Source organism: Morone saxatilis, unplaced genomic scaffold, assembly GCF_004916995.1.
Source record: "Morone saxatilis isolate NCDOM2014 unplaced genomic scaffold, NCSU_SB_2.0 Contig7, whole genome shotgun sequence".
NCBI classification, from domain to species: Eukaryota; Metazoa; Chordata; class Actinopteri; family Moronidae; genus Morone; species Morone saxatilis.
In genome coordinates, this window is record NW_023340246.1 from 11,990,466 (window position 1) to 12,007,620 (window position 17,155).

Here is a 17,155-nt window from a genome sequence, read left to right on the forward strand (position 1 = left end):
TGTGTGTGTGTGTGTGTGTGTGCATGTTTGAGTGTGTGACTGCCCCGCTCAGATTACCAGTTCATTTATCTTGCAAGCTATAGTGCCACTCTTTTCACAAACTTTTATTCTTTTCATGCTATGGTATCACTTCATTTCTCTTCTTTTCTCAGTCACACAGACTAACAGAGATGCGGCCTCTCACCTCATTAATCTACAGCATGAACACAGGGAGTCTTATGGACGCTACAGATATGATCACGCTGGATGAAGTGCTCTCTCCAGCGCTCATGCTGGAGTCGACTGTTTAAACAGATGTGGATCAAACATACACCCCGTCTGCACTCCCTGTCTTTTGTCTTCACGATGGTGCATTTGTTCATGAAGTGTGTGTGTGTGTGTGTGTGTGTGTGTGTGTGTGCAGGAAATAAATCCAGCATTCTATGGTTTGGTACACAAATGTTTAAGTACACCAAATAAATGTGACTGACTGCTGGGCTTAAGGTTGGAGTCAGCTGCTGCTTTGGGGTTAGGGGTGAGAGATTAAAGGTCAGTACCTGCTTTTCTCTTTGTCTCCGTGGATAAACCCCACACACACACGACTCTTCGATAAACAGATGTACACACACACACACACACATTCTTAATTGCGTACACACAGGCGGGGTGTGGGAGAATGGTGCTCTCAGCTAAGCTGACAGCTTTTACCAGAGAATAATAGAATTAAGTAACACACACACACACACACACACACACACAGTGCTTTCTGCTGGAATAATAGATGTTGGGATAATGGAGCACGTGGCTAGAGGAATGAGGGGATTTGTCTTCAAACCGCAGTGAATTGACAAGAGTTGACTCCAGGGGTTTGGACCAACTTAAACTTGCTGTCTAACAATTCCACACAGGACCCTCTGTGTATGTGTGTGTGTGTGTCCTCAAAGGGGCTGTTCTACAGAGGCCAAATATAGGCCTTGAATGTTTGAAATAGCAGTGTTATCCCTGACTAAAGATTGCTATCTTTGCACACACAAACACACACACACACACTCCTATAAACACACAAATGTGCTTTATTCCCTTCAGGCCATGAGATTGTGTTGTTGTGTTGACTCTAGTCTGATAGTTGAGTGTTAGGCATGTATGTACAAACACACAGACACACATTTTTCCAGCCCATTTAACCTTTCAATGAAGACTGAAGTCTAAGCTGATCAGCAGAGATTTTTCTCCTCAGAGGAATTTCAGTCTGATGGTGTCTCCATGTGGTCGGAAATGGTAATTACAATTCAACAAGGCAAGGCTCAATAAGCATGTGGTAAATTGATATTATACTATTCATAGTACTGAACACCATTTTCAGAGCACCATTTCCTGCTATATTTTAGTGTTGTGGCCCCTTCTGTAAGAACTGAGCTGAAAAAGTTGTAGTTTAAATGTTACACAAAAAAGTGAAAAATCATATTGTGACTGACTTAAAGATGTACTTATGGTCCTAAACATATTCGGACCACAACTATCAATGGTTTTCATTATTGAAAAAGTCCAGGGTGGCTTGGACCAAAAGATGTCAGACGAAAACCCCAAATAGATTCAGTTAATTATCATATATGACAAAGAAAAGCAACAAATCCTCAAATTTGAGAAGCTGGAATCAGATAATGTTTTGCATTTTTGCTTTTAGAATGACTGAAACAATAATATGATTATCAAAATAATTGCTAAAGGATTTTTTTGTCCATTAATCATTTAAGCTCTAAAACACAACACATATATTAGAACAGATTAGCACTGGGATGTTAGTTAAAAATATTGGAAAATCAATACTGAATAATTTCTTGTGGCAGTAGTTTTCCTTATGTTTAGGAATATCCACAATTTGCTCCAGAGGATATGAAGGACCTTCAGTAACACTATCCACCGCCACCAGAGGGCTGTTGCTGGGCTACAGGCCGGCCTGTCGTGCCCCGCCCCCTGGAGGTCTGAAGTTGCTAGGCAGCTAACCTGATAGAGTGACATTTTATACTGTGTGACTCACTTTTTCCTCATTCTCCTGGTCTATTATCATGTGGATTAGACTTTTTACTCTCTGTCATCTGCTTCCTCCCTTTTGATCAAGGTTGAGTTACATTCAGACGGTGCTTTCTTAATTTCTCCTGATGCCTTGTGTGTATATTAGTGTGTGTGTGCTTGTTCATCCATTGTACTGAGACACCCAACAATAATGATCAATCGAACGGTCAATCTCACTCCACCCTTCCTACTTCCCATCACTCTTAGTGGCAGTTTAAGTGCATCATATGAGGTTAGTCTATGGACTCTAGTGACCTTATGTGGGCTCAGATGTCTAACTGAATGAGTTGTCCTACAGAGACAAACACACACATATTCACACACACTGTATATAAATACGTGTGGTGATATTCCCGCAGGCCACACACCACACGACATATGCAAGCACTATACATTAATGTCGCCTCACACACAAATCATGCAGTTTCTTTGACATGCCACATAAACACACATTAAAATCAGCAGAGTCTCTTGTGTATTACTGTCAGTGTGAATGACACATCACCTCTTTGCAAAGCCTCATGGGAGTATGAAGAGGTCGCCTACAGTCCCCTATTCCTTGCACTCAAGTTACCACTACGCAATTCAATGCTGCTGTTCGTTCACTGGTGTTCTTTATTAATCCTGTTAATGTATATGATTGCTGGAGGACAGACAGTGAAGGACATCATAGGACAACTTAAGAAAATGTGGGGTTTCAGACTTTCTTGAAAGCATTGTCACGTCATGAGTTTCTCTGTCTTCGTCTTCACTACAAAAAACAGTGATAAAATGGATGCTTTGCAGGGATTGACACAAATACATTAAATACACGTCTATATAAGGGAATGGCATGACAAAGAGGAATAAGACAGAGCAAGATAAACAAAGCAGTCAGACGTACTGCCATTGGAGGTGAAGGCTAAGCTCTCTGGTTCAAAGAGAGGTCAGGGTTCAGAGTTCGTAGCATTACAGGTCAAACAGCCGTCAGGGGGTGACAACAGATAATACTTTCTTTACTGTTGTGTGAAGATAAGAATAGGATACAGTGCACACACTATTTAAGGATGTGATACTACATCTCATCAATGTTTCTTTCAGTCTTTTCATCAGGGCAAAGTCAAACTCATTTTTGTCTTTGTTAACCTCATTGCTATCAGTCTTTCATCTTCTTTCCATTTCCTGCAGTAGACCTTGCCTCCACATACAGTACACCACTACCCTTAATTTACATATTGTATGATAAAGTTACACCAGACTTTCAGCGTTTGCACATCTGGGTATGGAAGTACACACATTATGGCCCCTTGTTGACTTTATGTATGTTGTAATAACAGTAAACAATAATTTAAACTCTCTGTTAATACATCCCATACTACTATAATCTTCTCGAAAAAATACAGCTTTTACATATCCATTGATGAGTTTGGTAAACAAACACTAGGTACATGCATCTAGTATGTATGTATGTATTTGACAACTGTAGGTTGGCAGCTCACAGTAATGTACAGTACTGCATTGTTAAAATGATCGTACTTGTGAAAATACCCTGTCTACCTACCTGTTCTAAAGACCAGTATGTGGGATTTAGTGGCATCTAGTGGTTTAGTTGCAGATTACAACCCCCCCCTGCTTCGCTCTCCCGTTCCAAGGAAACATACCTATGATAATATAGTCAGTAGATGGTCCTAAATGTTACACATTGGCTCTTTTAATGTATTAATAGAGAATGTGGAGGTGTACCCTAATTTAAACCATAACTGATATATCCCAGAATTAATTTTGCCTTGATCTGAATGTGATTTGCAGTGAAACCAAATTTGGGAGACTAGTAGTCTTTCCAAAAAGACAAGCTTGAAATTTGTTCCTAAATGTGGCCTTTTGACAAAAAAACAACAACACACACGTACACACAAACAGTCTCAGTAAATGTAAGGGTACTGTCTGGTAATAAAAGCCTTCCTCTGTGGTGTAGTTGAACCCCTGTGTTTAACTGGCTCTGTGAATGTGTTACTGCTGAGAGACACACTGTGAAACTGTACTTACTGGGATTTGGAATTTGGCAGACACACTCAGCCAAGGCTTTTGTCCTTTTTTTAGGAGTGAAAAAAAGACAATTGTTGACTTGCAGATGCACTAAATGCTACTTTAGTGTGTGTGTGTGTGTGCGCGTGCGTTCGTTCATTCGTGCTTCATGTGTTGCATCCAGGTATACTTATCTGCTATATTTACCCTTTGTGTGACAGCGTCTGGTCAGTGTGTATCGATGTCAGGCATGGCCGGCCTCTGATGTCTGATTGGGTTACTTGGCAACAAGGTCGCTCTCATGTCACCATCTCCTGTCCGTGTCATGAAAGCAGTGACGGCACGTACAGTGTATGTATGTATATATGGGTGAAATTGATACTTTTCACCTTTTTTGATGTTTATTTAGCAGGATATATCATTTAGTTGGCTTAGCAAGCCCTCCTTTATTCTAAGTAAAATTACAGGATTTAGTTTTTTCAGTCAGAGATGTTTTATCTTCATAATCAGTGGTTTAAAGGTCTGTCTCATATACTGTGTGCACAGTGTCATCGCTAGTTATAGTTTCTTTTTACTTGCATCCTGAGAAATGTCACACTGTCATAAGTATCTGCTATTTAACTACGCATCGTGTGTCTTTTTGATGCAGGGGTGTGTGAATCCAGTTTATCTTCTAAAACCCTTTAATATGATCGGATTTCATGTAATTTTGCTTAAATTATGCCAGTAACTTTAGTTTAGTCCATTGCTGTCTGGTCTTGTGTTTACTTTGTCTCCTTTATTATCATGTTGAGAGGAATGTCCCAAACCCACTTTGTGACCTGTACAGCCTGTTTAAACAGCAGTTTGCTTAGCGACTGTTTTATTTCACAGCTAATCACTGCCAGATGCCTCTAATGATATAATCACATGTTGACGTTTTGCTGTCACATACTCACTCACTGTTGAAATGGTGCTGAAATGATGCTGTTGCAAATTAAGTTATTGCTTAAATTACTCAAATTGCCCCCAACAGTATAGGAATATTGTGTTTAATACAAACACTAGGGAAGAAAATGACCAGATACAGTACATCTGCTGATATACTGTAGATTAACATTAATAGTTTACATACCACCCGCACAATCATCCAGAAACACAGACATAATCTGGAAGTTTTGCAATGGGGTTTCATTTCCAAAATCACGGATATGAAATATGCAGTGTTAAGATTTTCCCTTTCTCAAAGCCATAGTTCTTTATTTCAGTGTTATCTCATAAGTTCTTAATTGTATTATTGTCTCATTTGGATTACTAATTTCATTGGTAATTTCCTTTACACTGAAGTAAAGCTGATATTGATAAATATGCTAAAAGACAAAATTTGTGACTCATATTTAAGCTAAAGTGCACAGAAAACTGCCATCTCAAATACACTGGCAGGTCTTTCAGTAAAAACTAAAGTATTTCTTGTATTCTGATGCTGTTACTTCTGCGTTTACATCAGTAGTGATGGTAACGTAAGTAATACAGGCCCATAATTTGACTCATGATCAGTTGAAAAACACTCAAAATGTAGATTTCCTTTAAATATATAAAATTAGAACTTTTACATAATTAGGGGACAGATGAAAGTTCAGCTGTCAAAGACTAATCTTGATATTCTCTTCTGACCAGAAGCAGCCAAACCAAAGCCTTTAAACGTCCACTACAGATATCCGGTCGAACATATTGATTATTGCCACTGCTGTTGCTTCTCTGTGTGAAGCTTTAAGGGAATGAAAACGAGGAGATTTATGGAATGGAAGTGAGGTGGGGGTTGAGCCACGATGCTGACCTCTTATGATGACCTTTGACTTTTCACTTCCCTTTGGGAGTTATGGTACTAAAACAGATTTTCTTCCTGAAAAGAGGAGATCAATAAACTAAACTGGTCCTGACTGCATGTCTATTTTTTGCTCTGAATATATTGTTGATTGTCTTACATGTTGGTTTGTAGGTGAGAAATTGAACCAAGGTTAATCATTTTCTCATCTAAGCCAGTTAACATCTGCTCCTATGCTGTTTTAATCACTTATTTTATTTCATACTTTAAGCAGTCCCTTTATCGCTGCACAGTAGAGAGTAATGAAGGTTAATTATTTAAGGACTGTGGCTTTACGTGTCATCAATGCGGACAAAGGTCTTAAAAAATATATGTGTGTGTTCCATATTTGCTCATGTTTGTAAGTTAAGCTGGGACATCAGTAGCAGGCAGTTGTCCCTTTGTGCAAACAGCAAGTGCTGAGGTTGTAGATTTCCCCTCTGAAGGGAAAAAGAAAATGAGGTCGGGGACCTGTCAGAACGATGGGGCTTTAAGTGTAGGTTTACACCACATCCCATCCACAAATCTGGGATCAGCTTTCAGCTGTGTAATGGATCCACAAGAGGAGATCCACAATGAGGTGTTATAACTTCAAATCAGTGTCTAGACAGAAGCTACTTTAATTTTCTCTTTTCAGGTCTAATCAAGGATGTGCAAGTGGGAACAAGGGAATGAAAGGGACTGATTAGGGTTATGAGGTTACTATGATACGTGTGCTTCATGCACATACACACACACACTCCACTGGTTTATTGTCACACCTTGGTGGTCACACACTCCCTCTGCGGTTACACTTGGGTGGGAAAACTCCACCTCCCAAACACACTTGTAGTGCCTCATAAAGACTTTGTTTTTGTCCCTAAGGGCCTCTGTGTGCTATTTTAGCTATTTTAACTATATGTTGGGCAGCTAAATAGGTTGTGTATTATATTGTACCAAAAAAAAAATGCACCAATTGCATATTTCTCATAAAACTTTTTTAAAACAAGAACCACTTCAGGTTATTCTCTTAAATGTCTGACTGATATATCTGTGTTGGGTGGTTGTCGTCATCCTGTTTACGCCATGTTCAACGTTGTCTTTAGGTACTCTAAAGTTGTTGTTTAACTAGTTTCCTCTAGCACCTCAGGCATGTCTGCTACGGTAATGCAAATATACTGGCGTTAAACAGTCTGAAGTATATTTAAACATACAGCTTAGTGCCTCCAACAGTCTTCAGAAGTAGTAGTTTCCTTGTGCACAGTTTCTCCTTAGAGAAATCTGCCACTGCAGATGTACAGTATGTCCTCTCAGTCTATAACTGTTCTGGTCATTTGTTCAATTCAAACTGGCATTAAAAATGTATTTTAGATGAAACAACTTGCGATTAATTCTGCCAGTAGCTGAGGGGGATGGGATTAAACATTGTTTGTCTCAGAAAAAGAAGCACCTGAGGGACTGGAGATGACAAGGATAATGAGGAAAGTAAACAGAAGGACAAGTGGGAAAAAAAGGTGTATGGGAGGGAAAAAAGGAGCCAAGTAGAGAAGGAGGAGTGGTTGCCATGCCGGCAAACGGATGCAGGGGAGGGGCAGAGATCAGGGATCACAGAAAACAGAGAGAAGAGGGAAGGGAGGGAAGGAAGAAGAGGCGGGCTGACTCGTATTTCAGCACCGTGGCTAGGGTTGGGTGTAATCCTAACCTTATACTCACAACACACATAGTCAACTCTCATAGTCTGTCACACACTTACCCTCTTGTGGACTGAGCAAGACTGGAGTTCAGGGAATCCTTACCAGCTCGTACGCCTCATCAGCCTGTCTGTGCGTCACACTGCGTGTGAGCTCAGCAGGTGTGGGCTTCCCTTCCTGATTCTCACTTGTGCTGCTCAGCTGATTGGAGATATAGATCCAGATGGCTGTCAACACCAGGACTTTTTTCACAACATCAACACACTTGGCATGCTTCTTCCTCACCTACCACTGACGACGATACACCTGGGAATGCGGTCAACACAGCACACAGCGGAAAAAGAGGAAGGTGGCGACAAGTAGTTGGACAAAATTCTCTGGAAACCCTGAGGCAGCATCATATTCGCCTTCAGGCATTTACACAACAACACACACATAATAGAGGATCCCTATTTGGAACTTGTGGCGGGAGGATTTCATATGCGAGTGTGTTTGTGCCAGTGTGTGAGTATGCATGTAACTTCATCAGGCTGGGAATAGACCAAGGGACGCTGAAACCTCTTAACCTCCTGGTCTGGCCTGGCACTGAGACAGTGTGTGTGTGTGTGTGTGTGTGTGTGTCAGCTGGTGTGTGCGCTAACAACTGGAGATAAAAGCACTCAAGGGCACACATGGTTGTAAACAACAACCGCTGACTCGCTCTGATTGAAAAGTATCTTAATGTTATTTGTAAACCTCTCTCCACCCTGCCATGCACCACCGAGAAATATTACAGCCAACAGTGAGTGCGCTCATACAAGCGTGTGTGTCGGGAGTGTGTGCCGCAGAGGGGTGGTGATTTTCCAGATTGCCGGATTGTCTAATTACCTCTTTGGGTTTGGGAATCACGCCCGGAATCTTTAAGCACAAAGGAGGAGAAGAAAGGAAAAGAGATGATTTAAGTCTGACATTTGGCTTGTGACACAAAGATTACTTGAAGGAGAAGGAGATTGTCCAGGTCAAAGTTATGATGTGGAACTGTGCAAAGAAAGTGAAGGAAAACTGGGCTATGGCTGAATTTCCACCTGGAACTAATTTAACATAGAATCTGAATAGTTTCAAGCGTTTTAGCATGTGTGCAGATCTGGATACTGTATTGAGAGATGCTTGTAATAATCTGGATTTACAGTGAATATCTAAGGAGGATCTACATCTGAGGATTATTTAGATTGAAACTTGGACATTTTGATCCTACATCCTACCAACTTGGACTTACTTTCCCCTGAATGAGGATGAGAGGGGACAGGAGGTCCTCTTCCTTTCGTAAGGAGAAACCCGCCGGCCTGTCCCGGGCTCTCAGCTGGCTCAGCGTGTCCACCCTCTCCCGCCAGAGCAGACGCATCTTTCACAGCCAGAATGAGCTCCACGCCATCCACAACCGTCGAACGCACTCATACTCACACACTCACCTTCACGCCACAGACAGAGATGAGGACGATGATGACAACTGGGTGTACCAGCCTCAACACAAAATAGGTGAGAGGGTATAGAGGGATGGAAAGACCTCAAGGAAGAGACAATCTTTGTCATTGCTGAGTCCATTTGTTGTGTATCTTTCTGTAGATGCACAACCTCCAAACCACGTGGTGTGTTTGTCTTGGCTGCATCACAACTCTTCACAATGCTCGGAGCTCATTTGAATGGATTTTTGTTCTCGCTCTCAGCCAGGAAGCCAGTGAATGACTTGTTTACATGCTCAAGCAAAGCAAGAAGTGGGTCACTGTCTTTTTATGGCCCCTTGTTCTCCGTCTCCACGTCCCTGGCACTTCCTGGTTGCTGTAGGGAGCGGGCGGGAGTGTCTGCGATCAGTGGGGCTGTTATGGGGTCCAAGGGCACTTTGTGTGTGCGATAGGTATACAGTGATGCGACAGGCCGGAAACGGGTGATGTCACGGGCACAGTGATGTCACAGGCTGGTGGCGATGTGAGTGCAGGGTCTGGTGCCAGTGAGAGTGTGTGTTTGTGTGTGTGGAGGCTTGTATAGCTCATCACTCTGACCAAGTGATAATACCGTAGAATAAAATGTTTTCTTCAGTAACATTACTAGTTTATATTTTGACCTCTTCTTGACTGAGGTAAGAATTCTCTTTAATATTCTCTCAGTACCTTAGAGAGGTATAGTGTTTCTTGATTGGGCTCATTATTTATTAATTAGTTGATTAGTTGTGTGTGCGCAGGCGTCTGTGTGTGTGTATTTTGTCAGTGGTGTCAATAAGACAATAGTTGTAACTGTAGCCTAACCTTTACCTGAAAATGGAAAAAGATACTGATGCTGCACTATTACTCTCACGACTTTCTTCATTAACTCTGACCCACACTGCCATCGTCTGCAGCTGCAGTGATCAGCAAGAGCCGTGAGGACTAGTTTGATCCATAATCATCATTAACTCTTAACATACCTATTAAAATGATATAGCTATCCTCAGGGAGGTGGCAGCTTTGAATGCAATACAATCTGATAATGAAGCTTGGACGTTCATATGCTTACTGACATGTTTAGATGTGTCCATGTTCATATGCACAGTTCATAGTCAGCTATCTAAAAATGCTACTGTTTTAGGACTGTTCTGACAGCTGTCTGCATCATGATTGTAACCCTTAGTTACCTCTCCGGCAGAAAAGCAGGAGAGGTATATCAGGGCGTTTTCAAATATGCCATGTTCAGTCCAGTTGAGCCTGGCTCGTTCAGTTTGTTTTTCTCCCTGGGTATGATTAGTTTTGAGCAGAATTGAACACAGTAATCATACTGTCATGGTCGAGGTGCCGATAGATCCTCCTAAATGTTACACACCGGACCTTCAAGAGAAACTCAACCAAGGGGAAAAGCATTATGTTTTCTAACTCATTCATTGACTCTGACTAGAGCAAACAAACTAAAGGTTTGAAAACATCTTTAGTATCTCTTATCTGAACATGTTGCTATTGTGTTATCAGACACAATTTTTGTGTTTAACAAAAAGTATAAAATTATCTTACTCAATCAATCTTGCTGCATACAGTGCAGACTAAATACATATTTTATCTATGTATCTGTTTGGCCACACTAAAGTGGTTGTTTAAGACACGTGGAGCTATCTAAGGATAAGTTACAGTTTTGCTGCCTCATAGGAATGTGGAGCTTGTTGATGTTGTCTTTTTTTGCACGTCTCAATACTTCTTAGTCACTCTATCACCTCTGAACCTGCCCCTTCCTAAAAACAGCTCGGGGCTACACATGGCTGGCATGGTTTGAGGTCCTCACATATTTCTCAAAGTCAAAGGGTAGAAGTTGCAGTTTTAATGATCACATTCTAAAATGGTGAATGTGATCATGAAAACGAGGCTGTAGATGTTCACATTATTTCTGGTGGTGTTGATGTGGATGTTCTTTTATTTTCTTTATCTGAAACCTACAGATAACCTTGTTATAAAACTGAAAAGGCCGGGGTATCTCTACAGCACTACAATTAATTCTGTTTTGTCACACATTTGAAAAATCTTCTTGCACTTGGCCACATTGCGATTTTGATTAAATGTCCGGCCCTATGTCAAACATTTTGTTAAGTTGTAAATTAAATAGCTAACAGCACAGCTTGGAGACTGAGAAAATACACATTAGATTGAACAGCAACAAGGCTCATGTCTGTGTTATGTCAGTGTGTTAACACATTTTGTTATTTGACTGCTAGAGTTGTTTTTCAGAGACTGATGCTCTCTCTCTCTACTGTGCTTTTTTTTCTACCTCACAAACCCTCTTCTTTTTTTCTCTCTCTCTCTCTATCATACACACAGTCCCTATCTTTTTATAGCTAATTCTAGGCAAGAGACGGTGTCATAGACAGGTCAATATAAAACTCTTCCATCCATTGCACACACACAAACACATACGCACATACTGTACATATACACACTGCACACCACACAGAGGAAACATCTCATAAGAATACCTCTCGAGTTCGAACCTGAAGTATTTATAACATCTGGATCTTGCTTCCACACGCCTGCCAGGACCCATTACAAGACACATGGGAAGCCGCGCACCATGCCTGTGTGTAAATATAGCCCTAAAATAAGTGCCTGTGACTCCAAAACCGGCAATTTTGACGCAGCCTCCAGCTTGACTGGTTGGGTGTTTGCCTTGGTCGCCAAGGTAACGGTTGTGCGAGTGAGTGTTTCCTGGTGTGTTTCAGTTTGACCTTCCTATTGGGGCGACTCTGAACCAATCATGTGTAAGAGAGTCGTCTGTTACACAAGCTGCTATTGGCTGTCCTAGTGAAGATCTGGTAAACTTTAATTGACTTGAGGTGGAGCAACAATACTGAGCTATGAATGGGAGCAGAAAAATAAACAGAACAACACAAACTTTACTTCATTGTATACTTTATTAAAGCAGCACTCCTACAGTGAGAGAATTCTCATTTAGCATTAGAGGAATCAAGAAAAACGTATATACGTTTTATAAAACATAATTTCTACCAGCAATAGACCTTTTTCATAGCAGCCATTTTGATATGAAACATAGTGGTAAACAGGTGTGACCAATGATACTAATTAAGATTCTGATCCATACAGGTCAAATAGAGTCATGGTGCTGCTGTTGTGCATGTTGGCTTACCAGAACGACTGCACTAAATGGAATGGAGCTTTAATTAGTATAAAATGTATGTTTACCTTCAAAATGGCTGCTGTGAAAAAGTTCTATTGAGGGGATTCTTAATGTCATAGGAAACAGTTTGTAGTATAAACAAATTTTCTTAGTAAATTGTTTGTATAGTTGGTACGCAAAAAAGACATTTTTGCAAGAGGTGGCGAACCTGAATGACGCATGAGCCCCCAGATCCTGGCTAAAATATATAGCTCAAAACTTGAGATAATCAAATAATGCATGATGCAGTTTCATGCAGTTAAATTTTCCCAGTTCAGTTGCTCCCCAACAGCACACACAAAAATGTGCGTTTATTATATGCATATTGACATTAAGTACGTACTGGAGAATAGGGACACATTTCCTTTCTGATGCCCAGCGGAGGAAAGCCAGAAGCTTTATGATGAAGAAATAATGGTTAAAAAGAGACGATTCTATTGTTTTCTCTCAGCCTCCTCCATCAATAGTTTGAACTCACTCCTCCTCTCACTGTCTCCTTTCCTCTCTTTCTGCCTTGCTGTCAAACATATACACAGACACACAATGACCTGATCAATCTCCTTAATCAAACCCATCGATCTCCTCTACATGGCTGTATGTTTGAATCAATCAGCGGGCAGGCATGATGGCTGTTCTGGAAGACCATTTGGATCAGACAGGCCGGCTGCTGAGGCTCCGTCAGCCCTTCTGAGCTTGAATCCCTGTCTGGCCTTGCTGGGGATCTGAGCTTTTACATGATTACTTAACTTGCTTCTTACAGTATATGCTGTTTATGTGTTGTGTACAGCAAGTCACCACATGAAATGAACTTGGTGACTCATTGAGATTTCCGTTGTTGGCAAGTAGTAGCGCACCATGTTTACATGCAAGGAGGGAGATTGAAGGATTTAGTAGAATTTTGTGTGTGATGTATTTTTATGCATCTACTTCATTTACACTGTGGTTTTCTGTTTTATTTATTTATTTACCTTCATTTACAAATTTATGGCAACAACATTTTGACCTAAATATTTAACATACCTTGGCACACCAGTGTTTTGGCAGCCAGAACCAGAATTGGGTCTCACATAAAATGCCATTAATGAGCTGTTTATGAATTTAGGCTGTTTTGAAAAGGTCTTTCAGGGCACATTTTTCTGTGTGAGATGCGTAGTGAAATTTGAGAGGATTCAGAAACTGTTGTGTAACAGTCTTTTTTGAGGAGCTTTGGACTAGCTAAGGGATGGACAGATACACACACACACACAGCGATACACACTCATCATTATGTAGTCCATGTGTAAATCCAGATTAGCAGATGATAATTCGCTGTAGGGGAGATGTGATGTATAAACCAGCAAGGCCTCATTAAAAGACAGACATGGAAATCTGGTGATGTGGCCCCTAGCCCAGGGTGTATACACACTCCTACTGTACGCAGAAATATATGTTTACACGCAACCTTTGTGCACACTTATAGTTAAAAAGATACATAAAACTTCTTCTAATCACCTTTCTCTTTTTTCCCTCCTATGTGCTGACAATGATGTGGTGATTTTTCAGGTAAGTCATTTCTTTTTCTCTCCGATCCACATAACCTCCTTTTTATGTCTCTATTAGTTGATCCCAGATCAGTCCTTCTCTATGCTGAAAACCCCTACAAAGCCAGCCACACGTCGCAGTCAAGTTTTAGCCTGTATTAAATCGCATTAGCTCAAAATATAATATTTCCCTCTAAAACCAAAATCTCTGACTTGCACCACCCACCTTTTTGTATCATATTCTATGTATCCTATTACCTTTTGTATTATGGGATCTAATCCATGCCTGGACTCAAACATGATTTCAGTTTGTAAGGGGATAGAGGTCGAGGGCTTATGTTTATAGGATACACTGATGTTGTCACAACACAATGCAGAGATGAGATCTTATAATCTGCCACATGTACAGGAGCTGTGATGATCTCATGTTAACGGAAGATGATATTTTTCAGTCAACTTGAGCAAAAATCTGTCCTGTTTTTTTCTCATATAGTGTGTCATCTGAGATTTTCTATTTATTACTACTCATTACTGAGGAATCTGTTTTAACTGAAAAGTCTGGCAGGGTCAGATTTTTTCTAATTTCAGGTTCCTTCTCATCGCGTGACAACTGTTCATGTTACTGAAGTTCCATGTTTGCTACAACCGGTTTAGTTCTTATCTGTGTGTGTTATTTAGTTTTATCATGCACTGACGCAGAGCTTACAGCTTGTACAACAACATGCTGTGTTTGTGCTCCACTGAAAACGACAGAAGATGTGCAGTACACACAGTGACTGACTGACGTTTAAGATAAGATATTGTCTTGTATGAGGCCTTTGTCTACAAATATGACACTATCATAAGGGCTGAATCATGTCAAAGACTGTATTTTGGAGAATGACAACAGTGGTCAGTTGGAGTGCCTCTGAATACAGTCTTTATGTCCTGTAGTTACAGCATGAGACTGCCATTTAACCAGAAGACTTGTTGCCACGCAGTCCAGTGTTAAAATGTCAGAAGGAGACAGTTGAACAACACAGCTTGAACAAGGAAGGGGGATTAGAACAATATTAAATACATAATTTTCGCAATAAATACAAGAATAAATACAATCAAAGCACAGCAGCAACATGACAGAAATTATAATAAAATGATAAAATTGGCAGCCCAAACTCTTTGAAATTTGGGGGCGCTTTTGAAAATTTTCTAACAACATAATTGTTATGTTATGGAATGGCATGGTTATAGTCAAAGTAAACAAAGTTTCCATCAAAATTTAGCACAAATTTTAAACAAAGTTTGAACCAGTGCAGAAGAGGTTGCTGCAAATTTTTAATGTGAAGTTTTAAAATGTGAAGTTTATGTCACATGTTTCATGTGTTTGTGTCCATGGCACTTTGTCACATTTGGCAACTTTTCCAAAAAAATAGCTTTTTAAGTGATTGGTTAAAAATAGGAAAGAAATTCCACTTCTCTTCTTTTACAACTTCAAACACAAGTGTTTCTTCAGAGTCGAGGGTTTTTTGGTAAAGGTTAAGTGATTTTAAAGCCATTTTGGGCAATGTGGCATCCAATAAAGGTTGAGGTTTGATGAAGTCAGGTTTTATTGTTTGGTTAGGTGGGACTATTCAGGGATTTGTGTGCGTTTTAACTGTTGATTACTTCCAGGGTTGTGTTTTTGTGGCATTTTCATTTTATGCACTCTTGCAGAGGCGCTCTGTGTCCCTCACACATTCACAAATACACTCACAAACACACACACACACACTAATCAGCCCGTAATTGGTGACATCTGGTCAAAGCAGACGTGTCAGAGCCTGCGAGCCCTACTGAAGGGGGATCAACATGTTCATAACACACACACATGCACACAAACCCACTCACACCTCTATAAAGGATTGTAACCCACTGTGTTGTGTAGTTTAAATGTCACTATAAGCCTTTTATAATGCTTTACGATGACACATATATTGTACTAACTGTAATTGTTTTAAGTATGAACATTATGATTTTCAAGATTAACTGTCACAGTAGCTATAATTAGTCCACTTTGCATGAAAGGTTAGAGTGAACCTGATGGTGCTAAACCATAATGGATGGAGCCATTAAGACACCTATAAGACAGCTCATTGTCTCGTAATGTTATGCACACAATATATTCTACAATTTACCCTTGTTATAGGGGTATCCATAATACATGATGAATAAAAGCGCGCTAATCAGCATAATCATTGTAATGTGTTTGATTAAAGAATAAAACCTGCCAACTCATAATAAGTTATACTATTACAGTTTATTGGACTTATATTACCTGTTTAATGAGGCTTGAGAGGTTTCTACCTTTAAGCTTTACCAAACCTTTGAGCAAAGCCACCTTTTTCTCTTCTATTTTTGCAGTGTAAGAGAAAGACATGTCAGAGCCTCAATGGAAATCAATGGCATTTTGTATTCCGCTATCTAGAGTAAGGCAAAGATTTTACGGTCTGTTGTCACTGTATTTGAATGTGCTAATTGTGTATTGATTCGTCAGTGGATATATTTTTTTGATTAGGGTGTTTATTTTCTGCCCTTTCATGGTTGCTGCTTTCTAAAAAATCTCCTATTTACCCCAAAGGTAAATAGTATTTTGACTTGATACTGTTTCACAGTCCGTGTGATGCTGCTGGTAATTCAGGGCGGCCAGCGTGGAGGGTTTTGGATGGACCAAGCTTGTAGCTGCTTCTGATAACAAACAGTTGAATTGTGGGGATTAAAGCGATTATATTTGATCAGTGCACAATGGATCGGCCTCAAGCCGGGGCCCCCTGCCTCCCTCTGAACTGCTGACTGCCCAGATTCTCTACAATCACAATCCTCGACGTGGCTCACGCTCTGTGTGTGTTTGTGTAATTTTGTTTTTATTTTGCCCACCTTAATAAGAGCATAGATCTTATTTAAATTAATGAATATACTGATTATATTTACTTGTCTATGTATGTGCTTGTGTGTTAACTTTTGTATCTGCATTAAGGCCACTGACTGGGGTGACAGCAGCTTCATGGGTTTTAGATCGAGGCTGGGTTTCTGGCTCTCTACCTCTTAACACTGATGGGGGCGGAGAGATGGGGGGAGATTGTCAGTGTGGTGGAGAGACATTCAGAGATGCAGGGAGAAAGAGAGAGAGAGAGAGGGGAAGCAGAGTAGGGGGGTCGCAAAGCAGTTTCCTGCAGTGTAGAAGTTGGCTAGCTGCCACTCAGAGCGTGTGCATGTGTGTGTGAGGGGAGTAAGAGAGGGAGGGAGATGGCGAGAGAGGCAACGGGAGAGAGGAGTGTATGTGTCAGGATCTGTGTGTCTGTGTGTGAACGCTTTGACCGAGCGCTGTAGAGAAAGAGGGGGAGAGAGGGAAGGAGGGCAAGAAAGAGGAAAGAGTGAAGAGGAAGAAC

The 17,155-nt window shown here is 40.6% G+C and overlaps 1 protein-coding gene across 5 annotated transcripts in view; it reads left to right on the plus strand.

Moving 5' to 3' along the window:
* nhsl1b (NHS-like 1b) overlaps positions 1-17,155 on the plus strand; it is a 101,664-nt gene that overhangs the window by 34,083 nt on the left and 50,426 nt on the right. For 2 of the 5 annotated variants that reach the window (XM_035678426.1, XM_035678431.1), the window contains exon 1: positions 7,600-9,084. The exons of the other annotated variants lie outside the window; for them this stretch is intronic. In XM_035678426.1, coding sequence (XP_035534319.1) covers positions 8,835-9,084 — 250 coding nt within the window. In that variant the 5' untranslated portion in view covers positions 7,600-8,834. Of the gene's footprint in view, positions 1-7,599; positions 9,085-17,155 lie in introns of those variants that run through there. 5 annotated transcript variants of the gene reach the window in all.